This window comes from Oncorhynchus clarkii, chromosome 26 (assembly GCF_045791955.1).
Source record: "Oncorhynchus clarkii lewisi isolate Uvic-CL-2024 chromosome 26, UVic_Ocla_1.0, whole genome shotgun sequence".
In the NCBI taxonomy this organism is placed as follows: Eukaryota; Metazoa; Chordata; class Actinopteri; order Salmoniformes; family Salmonidae; genus Oncorhynchus; species Oncorhynchus clarkii.
The window spans coordinates 29,772,510-29,788,995 of record NC_092172.1 but is presented as its reverse complement, the minus strand read 5'-3'; the positions used below and the strand labels follow the sequence as shown (position 1 = coordinate 29,788,995).

Below are 16,486 nucleotides of genomic sequence, written 5' to 3'. Positions count from 1 at the left end.
TGTCTCTCTGGTGAATGTTATAATAATCGTTCCAGCCTGTAGAAAGTTCTCTCTTGTTTTGTTATATTTCAGACGTCATAGTTTTTTTTATGGTTTTAGAGTTTTCATACATTCGTTGCAGGCGGCGCCCCACAGTCTGATTCATATCGCTTGATTTCTAATGATAGTTGTCGATTAGATCGACTGATTGCAATTGAATCGGGTGTTCACTACGTAAGTGAATGAAAGCTCTTAAAATGTGCATATCCAAACCTTCTGTCTGCCAGCCCCCGTATCGCGAAGCGACACCTCGACAAAATATTTTGAATGTGGGCGGAACTTCCGGCTGAGTGTACCCGGAAGATTTGGATGCAAGTTTCTCGGACGTTCACCCATATGTTCGCTTTTTATGTATCCATCACTGGTTTTTATTTAATTTAGGTAATTTTATAAACTCAATACTGGGACGATGTTGTCTTTAGATTTCCTTGATGATGTGCGGCGGATGAATAAGCGCCAGGTATGTACTATAATATTGTTTTTGATGTTGTGTGAATGTGACTGATTCTTCCAAGGCTAGTTAGCTAGCTATCTAGTTATGCTAGCAACATTAGCCGGCTGGTTAATAGCACGTTCCCTAAAATGTCAAGTCGTCTACGCTAACTAGCTACCCAGCTTTCCGTGTGGTCTTAATCATGTATAAAGAACATTGCCCTGCTAGTTATATACGTTACATCGCCTATTAAACATGCATGATAAACTGGGTTGTCAAAATAAATAGCTAGCAACCTTGCAAAATCAATGTAGCTTTAGCCAGTACAATTTCCTCTCTGCCTGAATATGGTGTTACTTCAGTCTTCTTCAAACCTGGTGCTGAAGACCTACAAAGTGTGCAGACTTTTATTCCAGCCTAAGTTACTAGTTTCTACTAGATTCTGCTGATCACCAAACCCTTTATTAACTGAAACATATGTATTAGTACTGGGTTGGGACAAAAGCCTGCACACCTTGTTAGTCCCCAGGACCAGCTCTTGGTAGACATAGTTATTATGAAGTTGTTATAAGCGAACACTAGCTTATCCTCGTCTCAACCTGACAACCTGTCTTATTTGTTTTCAGCTCTACTACCAGGTGCTTAATTTTGGTATGATAGTGTCCTCAGCCCTGATGATCTGGAAAGGACTGATGGTCTTGACAGGCAGCGAGAGCCCTATTGTTGTCGTCCTCAGGTAAAGCATTGGTGTTGGATTTATGTAGATGGGGTGCTTTTCAATACACTCAAAGCGCTTTACATAGTAAGGGGAAATTTGCCACTTTCATAACCAAAGTGTAGCACCAACATACCTACTGTTTGTCTGAAGCGCATCTGCTAATTTTTAGTAACCTGTCTATCCTTGACTGTAACATGTCCTTGGTTTCAGTGGAAGTATGGAACCTGCTTTCCATCGAGGAGACCTTCTGTTCCTGACAAACCGGGTCGAGGACCCCATCAGAGTCGGAGAGATTGTGGTCTTCAGGATAGAGGGCAGAGAGATCCCCATAGTACACAGAGTACTAAAGATTCATGAAAAGTTAGTCTATGATGTTTCTGTAGTTATTGAAATGCACTAGTTCTCTCTCGGGATAGTTCTCTTTGTTTGTTATAAGTTTAAGAAGGCCTACTTCCCCAAAAAAAGTTTGTATTGCTGCATAACACTCAAACTAGGCTCTAAATATTCTGTAATATTTCTTACCTCGTATGTTTTTTTTATATATGCTGGGTAACTGAATAAATGTCATTGTCAGAGCAACTTCATAAGCCGCTCTGGGGCCAGGAAATCGACATCCAAACTAAATCTAAATGTTTATCTCCAGGGAAAATGGCGAAATCAAGTTCCTGACCAAAGGTGACAACAACTCTGTAGATGACAGAGGGCTGTACAAGCCGGGACAGCACTGGCTAGAGAAGAAAGACGTGGTGGGACGAGCCAGAGGGTGAGCATTTATCTCATTCCACCAGAGTGATACTAGGCTTAGTCTGCAGTATGACTTCAGTCTCATGCTTCACTTCACTGGATCTATATGATACCATTTCCCTTGAGATATTATTTAGTGCAAAATTAAACTGAACTTGAGTCTGCGCTCATCTAGCCTGTAAAGTGGAAGGGATCAAGCATGGTTTAAAGTTCTCCATCACAGTGACGGATTTGAGATCAGTGTAGATCCGCATAAAAGTCTCAGGGGGAAAGGTGTGTGGGGGGGGGGCTGATCTGGAGATCACATATCCTAATATGAAGTAATATTTTCCCAAATAAATGTATTATCAAATATGTTATTTTCTCTGTTACGCTGTGTGAACTGAACTGACATGCTGTAGCTGACACTCGGATGTTCAGATGAAAATGGCAGTTTAAAAGTTAAGAAAATGTTTTCCATTTGTCACATCCCTACACTCGAGGCGCATTCAACGTCCGAGAGCAGTTTTGGCAAATGTATTTTGAAAGTGGGTTTGGCCTTTTTTATTTATTTTTTATTTAAGAGGAGGATCCCAGTTTTCCATTGCTATCACGTTTATTTCTCTACTCCTTCAATTATGCATTTTAGAAATGCTCTGGTTACAACAGAGCATGGTTTAGGCACTTCTGCGCAAAGTAGTGATGTGTAGTTTGCGAGCAGACTGCACATTTTTTCCCCCAGTTAATTTGACTCCCTGATGTGCATACTGCTGCTTTTTGATCTCCAGACATCAACTATCTGCAGATAAATGATAAAAAATATTCTCTGAAGATGGTAATTCCTCAGTGCAGGAACCATAACTGTGAGGAGAGACCCTCATTCTGCACTACCCAATTTTTTTTTCAGTGCTTTACATTTTTTTGTCCTTTTATTTTTTGCAAGCCATCTAGTCATTTGGTCAGGTAAAAATGTATTTGAATTCAAATTTCACGAACTGACAAAATGGTAGGTAACATTTTAGGCTTTAAATTAAGGGTTGACCATTTTTCATGGTTTTATGTAAATTTCTAAGCACTACTGAAGCACTCCCGCTTGGGAGCCAAATGAGAAGCTCTTTTAGGTGAAAGGAGCCAAATGATCCGGCTGACCAAAAAGACTCTGAATCAATATGCAACAGCTCTAAAAGGGGCAACGGTGTCTTAAATGGACAATGTCAGTTTGTAATAGAAACCAAAAGATCAAACATTTTCTAGTGAATAATAATTAATTGATATACAGTATATTTATAATAAAAGTATAGTTATTAATAACGATCAGGATGTTGTGTCCAATGGGTAAATGCAGATGGACAAACTCCATGCTTCAGCCTATGTACATTTTATAGTCACTATGCTGCATCAGTTGGGCTACAGGTGATATTGCTTATAGCATATCTGATAATATACACCATGCATAGGCTATATGCATGGTCCAATATGATTTTAACAATATTTTATCGGACACATTTCTGGAGGTGGTAATTTAATTTAAAATGGTTTCAGCATAATTGCATTTTCATTTTGGAGTAGAATGTCCCTTTAAAAAAGTCACCAGAACTGAGCTTCTCAGTCTTCTACTTACAAACGATCCCAGGGTGGACCCCCTAAGGAAGGGGGAATTGGTCAAACTCGCAGTTTAGGTCTAATACATGTACACAATTATCCTCTTTCCCTGAAAGCATGATGGCCATGACTTTCTGACATGAAAGGGCAGGTTAACTTGGCCCCAGACAAGTTTCAGTCACATTTTTTGCTTTAACCCTTCTCAAGTATTTAACCAGTTGTGAACATACTTTAAAGTACTACCTAAGTTGTTGTTTTTTGTGTGTCTGTAGTTGGCTTTAGTATTTGTTTTTTACTTCACTACATTTTTATTTTATTATTTATTTTACCTTTATTTAACCAAGTAAGCTAGTTGAGAACAAGTTCTCATTTACAACTGCGACCTGGCCGAGATAAAGCAAAGCAGTGCGACACAAACAACAACACAGAGTTACACATGGAATAAACAAGCGTACAGTCAATTACACAATAGAAAAAAAGAAAGTCTATATACAGTGTGTGCAAATGGCGTGAGGAGGTAGGCAATAAATAGGCCATAGTAGCGAAATAATTACAATTTAGCAGATTAACACTGGAGTGATAAATGAACAGATGATGATATGCAAGTAGAGATACTGGTGTGCAAAAGAGCAGAAAAGTAAATAACAATATGTGGATGAGGTAGGTAGATTGGGTGGGCTATTTACAGATGGACAATGTACAGCTGCAGCGATCGGTTAGCTGCTCAGATAGCTGATGTTTAAAGTTAATGATGGAAATATAAGGCTTCAGAATTTTTTTTGCAATTCGTTCCAGTCACTGGCAGCAGAGAACTGGAAGGAAAGGCGGCCTAAGGAGGTGTTGGCTTTGGGGATGACCAGTGAGATATACCTGCTGGAGCGAGTGCTATGGGTGGATGTTGTTATTGTGACCAGTGAGCTGAGATAAGGCAGAGCTTTACCTAGCATAGACTTGTAGATGACCTGGAGCCAGTGGGTCTGGCGACGAATGTGTAGCGAGGGCCAACCAACTAGAGCATACAGGTCGCAGTGGTGGGCGGAATAAGGCGCTTTGGTAACAAAACGGATGGCACTGTGATAGACTGCATCCAGTTTGCTGAGTAGAGTGCTGGAAGCTATTTTGTAGATGACATCGCCGTAGTCGAGGATCGGTAGGATAGTCAGTTTTACTAGGGTAAGTTTGGCAGCATGAGTGACGGAAGTTTTGTTGCGAAATAGAAAGCTAATTCTAGATTAGATTTTGTATTGGAGATGTTTAATATGAGTCTGGAAGGAGAGTTTACAGTCTAGCCAGACACTTAGGTATTTGTAGTTGTCCACATATTCTAGGTCATAACCGTCCAGGGTAGTGATGCTAGTCGCGCGGGCGGGTGCGGGCAGCGTATGGTTGAAAAGCATGCATTTGGTGTTACTAGCGTTTAAGAGCATTTGGAGGCCACGGAAGGAGTGTTGTATGGCATTGAAGCTCGTTTGGAGGTTAGTTAACACAGTGTCCAAAGAAGGACCAGATGTATACAGAATGGTGTCGTCTGCGTAGAGGTGGATCAAGGAATCACCCGCAGCAAGAGCGACATCATTGATATATACAGAGAAAAGAGTCGGCCCGAGAATTGAACCCTGTGGAACCCCCATAGAGACTGCCAGAGGTCCGGATAACAGGCCCTCAGATTTGACACACTGAACTCTGTCTGCGAAGTAGTTGGTGAACCAGGCGAGGTAGTCATTTGAGAAACCAAGGCTATTGAGTCTGCCGATAAGAATACGGTGATTGACAGAGTTCAAAAGCCTTGGCCAGGTGGATGAAGACAGCTGCACAATACTGTCTTTTATCGATGGCAGTTATGATATCGTTTAGTACCTTGAGCGTGGCTGAGGTGCACCTGTGACAAGCTCGGAAACCGGATTGCACAGCGGAGAAGGTACGGTGGGATTCGAAATGGTCAATGATCTGTTTATTGACTTGGCTTTCGAAGACTTTAGAGAGGCAGGGCAGGATGGATATAGGTCTATAACAGTTTGGGTCTAGAGTGTCACCCCCTTTGAAGAGGAGGATGACCACGGCAGCTTTCCAATCTTTAGGGATCTCGGACGATACGAAAGAGGTTGAACAGACTAGTAATAGGGGTTGCAACAATGGCGGCAGTTAATTTTAGAAATAGAGGGTCCAGATTGTCTAGCCCAGCTGATTTGTCCAGGTTTTTCAGCTCTTTCAGAACATCTGCAATCTGGATTTGAGTGAAGGAGAAGCTGGGGACGCTTGGACAAGTAGCTGCGGGGGGGACGGAGCTGTTAGCCGGGGTTGGGGTAGCCAGGAGGAATTCTTATTGAAATGTTCGATTATCATGGATTTATCGGTGGTGACTGTGTTACCTAGACTCAGAGCAGTGGGCAGCTGGGAGGAGGTGCTCTTGTTCTCCATGGACTTTAGTGTCCCAAACCTTTTTGGAGTTTGAGCTACAGGATGCAAATTTCTGTTTTGAAAAAGCTAGCCTTTGCTTTCCTGACTGACTCCGTGTATTGGTTCCTGACTTCCCTGAACAGTTGCATATCGCGGGGACTATTCAATGCTATTGCAGTCCGCCACCGGATGTTTTTGTGCTGGCAGTCAGGTCTGGAGTGAACCTAGAGCTATATCTATTCTTAGCTCTACATTTTTTTGAAAGGGGCTTGCTTATTTAAGATGGTGAGGAAATTACTTTTTAAGAACGACAAGACATTCTCGACTGACGGGATAAGGTCAATATCCTTCCAGGATACCCGGGCCAAGTCAATTAAAATAGCCTGCTCGCAGAAGTGTTTTAGGGAGCGTTTGACAGTGATGAGGGGTGGTCGTTTGACCGCGGACCCATAGAGGATGCAGGCAGTGATTGCTGAGATCCTGATTGAAAACAGCAGAGGTGTATTTGGAGGGAAAGTTGGTCAGGATAATATCTATGAGGGTGCCCATGTTTACAGATTTAGGGTTGTACCTGGTGGGTTCCTTGATGATTTGTGTGAGATTGAGGGCATCAAGCTTAGCTTGTGTGACTGCCGGGGTGTTGAGCATATCCCAGTTTAGGTCACCTAACAGAACGAACTCTGAAGATAGATGAGGGGCAATCAATTCACATATGGTGTCCTGGGCACAGCTGGGAGCTGAGGGGGGTCAGGTGCCGGTAAGAGACTTATTTCTGGAGAGATTAATTTTTCAAATTAGAAGCTTGAACTGTTTGGGCATAGACCTGAAAAGTATGACAGAACTTTGTAAGCTATCTCTGCAGTATATTGCAACTCCTCCCCCTTTGGCAGTTCTATCTTGACGGTAAATGTTGTAGTTGGGTATGGACATCTCAGAATTTTTGGTGGCCTTCCTAAGCCAGAATTTAGACTTGGCAAGGACATCAGGGTTGGTGGAGTGTGCTAAAGCAGTGAGTAAAACAAACTTAGGGTTGGAGGATTCTGATGTTAACATGCATGAAACCAAGGCTTTTTCGATTACAGAAGTCAACAAATGAGAGTGCCTGGGACATTCCTAAAGAAAATAATGTACTTTTTATTCCATACATTTTCCCTGACACCCAAACATTTTTCAATTCACACACTTATCAAGAGAACATCCCAGGTCATCACTACTGCCACTGATCACAAATGCTTCATTTGTAAATTATGTCTGAGTGTTGGCGTGTGCCCCTGGCTCTCCGTATATCGAAAATGTTGTCGTCTGATTTGCTTAATATAAGGAATTTGAAAGGATTTATGCTTTGACTTTTGATTCTTAAGTACGTTTTAGCAATTCCATTTACTTTTGATACTTAAATATATTTAAAACCAAATACTTTTAGACTTTTACTCAAGTAGTATTTTACTGGGTGACTTTTACTTGTCATTTTCTAAGGTATCTTTACTTTTACTCAAGTACTACAATTGAGTACTTTTCCCACCACTGTATTTAACTATTGAAGATGTAATGTTGGGTAATAATTTACTTGAATTGTACATCATAACAGCGACATGACATTGTCATGAACATGTCATCTGATGTTGAATGTCAATTTTGTCTGCAGGTTTGTGCCATACATCGGAATCGTTACCATTCTGATGAACGACTATCCCAAATTCAAGGTAAGATATTTTACATCGTCATCACTAGAAGGAAAATCACTTAAGGTTTTATGAATTGTTTACTAAATTTGGCCTTATTAGGAGTGTTATGCAGGTACTCTAAAGGTTAGAGAGCCTGACCAGCAGCCAGACACTAAACAGTAGGAGAGCAACTGGCAGACGGAAAGCTGTTGGTTTCAGATCCTCGGAACAGGGATACTAATATTTTGTTGTTCTTCCCCTTCCCAGTACGCTGTTCTCTTCCTGCTGGGTCTGTTCGTCCTGGTCCATCGGGAGTGAGGAAGAGACTACCTAACTATCTACCACGGAGGAAGAATTGGAAATCCCCACCCCACCATGCCTTTCAAGACAGAATTATGTTGATTATGTCCAATTTTTCTCTACCATGTGTTTTGAATTGTCTAGAAATGTGGATAGTGTTTACATTACATAAAAACAAGCATTCATTATTTTTGTGAGGGAAATTAGATATAAGTTAAGTAGAATAAAGAGCTGTATTTCTTTATTTAATTTTTTTCAGAACATGAATCCAACATTTTAGATGGTTAATTGTGTATTTTGTTTTCACATTTAATTAGGTTTTGCTTTGCTTGATATATTGAATGACAAGTGATATGTTTGTGACATTAAATATGACATCTGTTACCCTCTATCCTTCAATCTGGTAAGTTATCCATCTAGTGTTTTTTTCTTATAATCAAGCATAACTTCACTAAAACACATTTGTGCATTTTCAAAATGCCATTATTTTACATGCAGGCTAAATATGACATTTACATTTGAGTCATTTAGCAGACTCTTATCCAGAGCGACTTACAGTCAGGGAGTGTGCAATTGGCATGCTGACTGCAGGAATGTACACCAGAGCTGTTGCCAGATAATTGACTGTTAATATCTCTACCATAAGTCGCCTCCAACGTTGTTTAAGAGAATCTTGCAGTACATCCAACCGGCCTCACAACCACATACCAAGTGTATGGCGTTGTGTGGGTGAGCGGTTAGCTGATGTCAACGTGAACAGAGTGCCCCATGGTGGTTATGGGCAGACATAAGCTACAGACAAAAACAATTTCATTTTATAGATGGTAATTTGAATGCACAGAGATACTGTGACGAGATCCTGAGGCCTATTGTTGTGCAATTAATCCGCCACCATGACCTCATGTTTCAGCATGATCATGCATGGCCTCATGTAGCAAGGATCTGTACACAATTCCTGGAAGCTGAAAATGTCCTAGTTTTTCTATGGCCTGCGTACTCACCAGACAGGTCACCTGTTGAGCATGTTTGGGATGCTCTGGATCGACATGTACGACTGTGTTCTAATTCCCGCCAATATCCAGCAACTTTGCACAGCCATTGAATCGGAGTGGGACAACATTCCACAGGCCACAATCAACTTTCTGATCAGCTCTTTGCGAAGGAGATGTGTCACGCTGCATGAGGCAAACGGTGATCATACCAGATATTGGTTTTCTGATCCACGCCCCTACCTTTTTTTTAAGGTATCTGTGACCAACAGATGCAGCTTTGTATTCCCAGTTGTGAAATCCATAGATTAGGGCCTAATGAATTTATTTCAATAGACTGATTTCTTTATATGATCTGGAACTTTATAATCTTTGAAATTGTTTCATGTGTTTATATTTTGGTTCACTATATATGTGCAGTCAAAAGTTTGGACACACCTACTCATTCAAGAGATTTTCTTGGGTTGAGGTTGTAAATTGTGGAGGCCAAGTCATCTGATGCAGCACTCTCTACATCACTCTCCTTCTTGGTCAAATAGCCCTTACACAGCCCGGAGGTGTGTTGAAAAACAAATGAGTCCCACTAAGCGTAAACCAGATGGGATGACGTATCGCTGCAGAATGCTCTGGTAGACATGCTGGTTAAGTGTGCCTTGAATTCTAAATAAATCACTGACAGTGTCACCAGCAAACCACCATCACACCTCCTCCATGCTTCACTGTGGGAACCACACATGCAGAGATAATCCGTTCATCTACTCTGCGTCTCACAAAGACACGGCGGTTAGAACCAAAAATCTCAGATTTGAAATCATCAGACCAAAGGCCAGTTTTCCACCGGTCTAATGTCCTCTGCTGGTGTTTCTTGGCCCAAGCAAGTCTCTTCTTCTTATTAGTGTCCTTTAGTAATGGTTTCTTTGCAGCAATTTGACCATGAAGGCGTGAATCACGCAGTCTCCTCTGAACAATTGGTGTTGAGATGTGTCTGTTACTTGAACTCTAAAGCATTTATTTGGGCTGCAATTTCTGAGGCTGGTAACTCTAATGAACTTATCCTCTGCAGCAGAGGTAACTCTTGGTCTTTCTTTCCTGTGGTGGTCCTCTTGAGAGCCAGTTTCATCACAGCGCTTGATGGTTTTACGACTGCACTTGAAGAAAGTGTTGTTGAAATGTTCTGGATTGACTGACTTTCATGTCTTAAAGTAATGATGGACGGTCATTTCTCTTTGCTTATTTGAGCTGTTCTTGCCATAATATGGACTTGGTATTTTACCAAATAGGGCTATCTTCTTAACTGGTTGGCTCAAACGCATTAAAAAGGAAAGAAATTCCACAATTGAACTTTTAACAAGGCACACCTGTTAATTGAAATGCATTCCAGGTGACTACCTCATGAAGCTGGTTGAGAGAATGCCAAGAGTGTGTAAAGCTGTTATCAAGGCAAAGGATGGCTACTTTGAGAACCTCAAATATAAAATATATTTTGATTTGTTTAACACTTTTTTGGTTATTACATGATTCCATATGTGTCATTTCATAGTTTTGATGTCTTCACTATTATTCTAAAATTTAGAAAATAGTTCAAATTAAGAAAAACCCTTGAATGAGTAGGTGTGTCCAAACTTTTGACTGGTATTGTATAAATATATATGTATATATATATATATACATTTTTTTTTTTTTTTTTTTACAATATTCTGAACCAATGTTTGCCCTTTTGACATACAGTGCCTTCCAAAAGTTTTCATACCCATTGACTTCTTCCACATTTTGTTGTGTTACAGCCTGAACACACAATAGCCCATAATGACAAAGAGAAAACATGTTTAAATTTGTTTTGCAATTTATTGAAAATACAATACAGAAATGTTTAATTTACATAAGTGTTCACACCCCTGAGTCCATATATGTTAGTCACCTTTGGCAGCGATTACAGCTGTGAGTCTTTCTGGGAAAGTCTCTAAGAGCTTTGCACACTTGGATTGTACAATATTTGCACTTTATTATTTTTTTTATTATTCAAGCTCTGTCTAGTTGTTGTTGATCATAGCTAGACAGACATATTCAAGTCTTGCCATAGTTTTTCAAGATGATTTAAGTAAAAACTGTAACTAGGTCACTCAGGAACATTCAATGGCATCTTGGTAAGAAACTTTAATTCAATGGCATTGTGTTTTACGTTATTGTCCCGCTGAAAGGTGAATTTGTCTCCTGGTATCTGTTGGAAAGCAGAGTGAACCAGGTTTTCCTCTAGGATTTTGCCTGTGCTTAGCTCCATTCCATTTATTTTTTATCCTAAACAAACTCCCCAGTCCTTGCCGATGACAAGCATACCCATAACATGATGCAGCCACCAGCATGCTTGAAAATATGAAGAGTGGTGCTCAGTGATGTGTTGTGTTGGATTTGCCCTTAATTTAATTAAAACATAACACTTTGTATTCAGGACATACAATTAAATTATTTGCCACATATGCTGTTATTTGCTGTTTTACTTTAGGATGAATGTTTTGGGCTATTTTATTTAATTCTGTGCAGACTGCATTATTTTCACTCTGTCATTTAGGTACATTTAAGTACAATGTTGTTGATTCGTCCTCAGTTTTCTCCTTTCACAGCCATTAAACTCTGTAACTGTTTTAAAGTCACCATTGGCCTTATAGTGAAATCGCTGAGTGGTTTCCTCCCTCTCCAGCAACTGAGTTAAGAAGGACACCTTTATCTTTGTAGTGACTGGGTGTATTGATACACCATCGAAAGTGCAATTAATAACTTGACCATGCTCAAAGGTATTTTCAATGTCTGCTTTTGTTATTTTTACCCATCTACCAATAGGTTCCCTTCTTTGCAAGGCATTGGAATACCTCCCTTGTCTTTGTGGTTGAATCTGTGTTTTAAATTCACTGCTCGACTGAGGGGCCTTTACAGATAATTATATATGAGGGTACAGATATGAGGTAGTCATTAAAAAAATCATGTTAAACACTATTATTACGCACAGAGTGAGTCCATGCAACTTATTATGTGACTTGTTAAGCAAAGTTTTACTCCTGAATTTATTTAGGCTTGCCATACATAACAAAAGGCTGGAATTATTATTGACTCAAGGCATTTCAGTATTAAATGTTTTATGAATTTGTAAGAATGTCTAAAAACATAATTCCACTTTGACATTATGGGTTATTGTGTGTAGGCCAGTGATGCAAAATCTCAATTTTGTCCATTTTAAATTCAGGCTGTAACACAACAAAGTATGGTCAAAGGGTGTGAATACGGTCTGTATATGCTCTCATGGTGGGGAGGAAGAACTAAGAATAAACAAAGTTACTATGAAGGATAAATATTTGCCTCTTCAAATCAAGCGTTTTAAAGCTTTGGGACGCGGCCTGACAAAGGGCCTTATTCAATAAACACTGTACAGCATCCAAATATTCTTGAGACGCGGCCAAACAGTATTCCTCCCACACCGTTAAAATTGTTACACAATAATAAAATAAATACAACCATATTTTATGCATTATTTATTAACAGATATTAAGGCAGATTTTGCTCACCGTCTTCATTTGATGAACCCTTTACAGTTTCCCTGATGGTGTGAGTTAAAATTCTAATTAACCGTGGGTGGTCACAGTCTTAAAATCATCTTGCATTTCTGGAGGATGTTGCTAATGTAGAGTGATAGAAGGTTTGATGGTGGTAGACTGGGATTTTAAAGCACAGCAGTTACTGTAATTTGTTTTACTTCACATTCAGACAATCTTAAAAGGACATGCAGTCTAGATGTGGTTTGCTTATACCGTTTCTAATTTATCTAATGGTGAATCCTATATGTCTTTATATAGAATACTGGAAATCTCTCCAACATAGTCTAATCCCCATCAAAAGGTTAATCAGGTATGTTTGTGGGACACCAACACTTTCCAGGTCTCTAGGGAATTACCTGCATTGACTCAGTCTGTAGGTACTTCACACATCCTTCAGGCACTTTAAGATGAAATAACCTCTAATCAGGGAGTCCTTCAAATGAATGGCTTCCATGCGAGTCGAGTCCAGCTCGACCATAGACCTCAATCAACCTTTCAACTATTGTCCTTGTCAAGGTCATTTAATTTATTAAGAGACAGTTTCCCGGTCACAGATTAAGTTTAGTGCTGGACAATGAAGCAACTTGTAATTTTAATCCCTTTGTGTTATTGAAAATGGCTCGTAAATTAACATTTTCATGGTTAAGTTTACACCTGTTGTATTCGGCGCATGTGACTAATACAATTTGATTTGATTTCATGGAGATTTTACATTGACCATGCTTTTATTCCAGAACTAGGCTTAATCTTTGCCCTGAGAATCCGCCCCAAATGTCTGAACGTACTTTGTCTCTCTTGCATCAAACTCCTTCATCAATGCACTTGGTTGTCTTGATAGTCCATTCATAATATCCTCATTTCTGTCACACAAACCCACGGCACCCAAGCTAAATGAAGGAACAGCGTGACTGGAGTCTTGGATGTCAAAGGTTAGACAGGGGACAATACCAAGTAGTAGGCCTAGTTCTCTTACTTAACTTCCCAGTTAGCACCCCGAAGTGTCAAAAAGGACACTGTCTCAACAGATTTAATTCTAGGGTGAGAATCAGCAAGTCCTCTTCTGCATCTCAAAGGGCACCCGGTTCCATAGTGCACTACGGGCCCTGGTCAAAAGGTGGTGCACTACATAGGGAATAGGGTGCCATTTCAGGTCGAAGCCCTCCTGTCCTAAGACCGGAGGCTGAGGTCCACGGGACTGAGACCCTGGTCCAGTGACCACGACTGCCTGTGTGCCACAACTGACAGCCAAATGTCAGGCTACTCATGTGGAACTAAGGCCTTGGGGGTGTCTTGGCAGGAAATAATGTTTGCATCCCAAATGGCACCCTATTCCCTACATAGCCCATAGTGCTCTGGTCAAAAGTAGTGCACGATGTATAGGGTTCCATTTGTGATGCATCCAATGTGTTGGCCTGAATTTCCTGCCATGCATCCATGGTGTAAGGAAAGCTGAAGGGATCTGTTGTGGGCAGAGCTGATAATGGACCTAATTTACACGTCCAATCATTTCTCTCAAAATATACATTTATCTCAAGGGGCTAATACTGACTTCTCTGTTGATAATACACATTAGTAGAGCTGCTGCATCACACCCAGAACCATCTGAATAAATAAAAATATGAATAAAATGTTGTTTTTTTAAGAAGAAAAAAATCTTTAAAAAGTAGTGCCTTTACTAGTCCTGTATTAACGGATTGAGAAAACCGTCTGTAATATGATCAACCACTTCAATAGTTGTATTGCAGAGTTCTCCAAAATAGGCCTATTCATCTATAGATTATGCATTGGAATATTCCCCCAGCAGTATCCTTAATTGAGTTTACTATGGACTAATTCATTATGAAATCATTGACATGTTGATATCGACATGTTTCCACATATCTGTTGACACTGATAGGCTATGTTAAAGCCACCTATTGTTCGAGCTAATCGCCCGTAATTTACGCAGCAAATATAATTTATAGAGTTAAAGATTACGCACGAATCATTACGTTGTGACCGATATAAACTGTGAGAATGACTGACAGTTTGGGTTTGGTCAACAACCATGCTTGTGAATTGTTCTGCATAAAATTCCCCTGACTTCGTGTCGGTGTCACGCAAGAGAGCCCACCCAGATCAGCATGGTATAAATGCAGCATCGGATTGGGTTTGAAAGTCTGTCACGAATAACTGCGCTTCTATTGCCATTTGGACATTTTGCGTCCAGGAGGAGAGTTCTATAGCCTATTTCTTCCGTAGAGATGTCCGGATTTTTTTTAAACGTTTCCCAACTTGGTTTTTTTACCTACCTTGTGCTTTTTTCTTACATTTCTGTAACCACTTCAGTGAGTTTTGATTTAACCGAACTTGGAAATAAAGTTGCGAAAATTAAAGTTAATCAAAGAGGGAATCTTTGGGCGACAGGTAAGGCATGCGAAGGCTATTCTCAATCTCATCTACAACACAGCATACAATTGTGAAAGTAAAATCTGACAATTATATATATTTTTATTCCTAATTACAACAATGGATTAAGTCTAGCCCTTATCAAATAAAGCTATATTTACTCTTTCAAAATAGACTTTCAACATGTTAGGAAATATTTCATTTCACTTGAGAATCAAATGACCAAAATATAACTTTCTCTTACCTCCAAGGTCATTTTATGGGCAAGAAGAGTGTCATGGATAGCCCTCTGCTCCAGTCTCCCGATGGACAGTCTGTGGATGCGTTCGAGGTCGCCTTGAGTCCGGAGCAGAACGGGATGGGAAATCTCTTCCAAGATGTGCTGAGGGTCGCGTTGCAAGCCCAACTCAGAGATGACACAGAGAACCGCTCTAAAAACCAGGTGAGCTATCAACAACACCAACCTGTATATGACCATAGATTTATCTGTACAATTTATAATGAGACTATCCTGTGTCATAATTGCATTGTTTAATGGCATTATCTTAACCAGGTGAGCCTCAACCGGTCTGACAAGAGATTTAACTGTGCAGTAGAAAATACATGTCTACTGCATTATTTAATGGCATTCTCTTAATATCCCATAGGAGACTGGATTGTTGATGAAGATATTAGAGAGCTACGTTCAAAACAACAGAAAGTGATGCAGAAGTCTATCATAATGTTCCTTATAACCAAGATGAAGTCATCCAGTCTATGTCTATAAAGGTTTTGGTCAATATGGAATCAAATCTCATATGCTTTAACATGATTGTAACATGTCTGTTCAGTTTACAGTTGACCAAAATGCTATTTGTAATGTCACTGGATCTGAAATGAAGGGTGAATTAAATGTACATGTGTATTTATCGTTATTGAGGATGTGCTGCATTGTATTGTTGATATTAAATTATTTATATTCAATAAAACCAAATATTTTCAAATTCTTTGACATTTACCTTACATTAAATTATTAGTTTCCAAAAAGGAAAAGTTAAGGTTTTCATACTTGAGGTATGAACAATTTAGCAGGGTTGCAGAGTGTATGTCCTGTATACTGGACGGTTCTGACTTAGAGTATGTGGACAACTACGAATACCTAGATGTCTGGTTAGACTGTAAACTCTCCTTCCAGACTCACATTAAGCATCTCCAATTCAAAATTAAATCTACCTTCGCTCATGCTGCCAAACATACCCTCTTAAAACTGCCCATCCTACCGATCCTCGAGTATGGCGATGTCTTTTACAAAATAGCCTCCAACACTACTCAACAAATTGGATCACAGTGCCATCCATTTTGTCACCAACGCCCCATATACTACCCACCACTGAGACCTGTACGCTCTTGTTGGCTGGCCCTCGCTTCATACTTATCTCAGCTCACTGGTCACCATAGCAGCACCCACAAGTAGCACGCGCACAAGCAGGTATATCTCACTGGTCGTCCCCAAAGCCAATTCTTCTTTTGGATGCCTTTTCTTCCAGTTCTCTGCTACCAATGACTGGAACGAACTACAAAAATCACTGAAGCTGGAGACTCATATCTCCCTCACTAGCTTTAAGCACCAGCTGTCAGATCAGCTCACAGAGCACTGCACCTGTACATAG

The 16,486-nt window shown here is 40.0% G+C and overlaps 1 protein-coding gene across 1 annotated transcript; it reads left to right on the top strand.

The window, feature by feature from the left end:
• The first annotated feature begins 317 nt into the window (after positions 1–317).
• Positions 318–10,433, top strand: LOC139385089 (signal peptidase complex catalytic subunit SEC11A-like). Its single transcript, XM_071130137.1, has 6 exons — positions 318–499; positions 1,099–1,208; positions 1,401–1,550; positions 1,834–1,953; positions 7,558–7,615; positions 7,844–10,433. The coding sequence occupies exons 1-6, from the start codon at positions 449–451 to the stop codon at positions 7,892–7,894; spliced, it is 540 nt and encodes a 179-aa protein (XP_070986238.1). The 5' UTR covers positions 318–448; the 3' UTR covers positions 7,895–10,433.
• Positions 10,434–16,486: the final 6,053 nt, after the last annotated feature.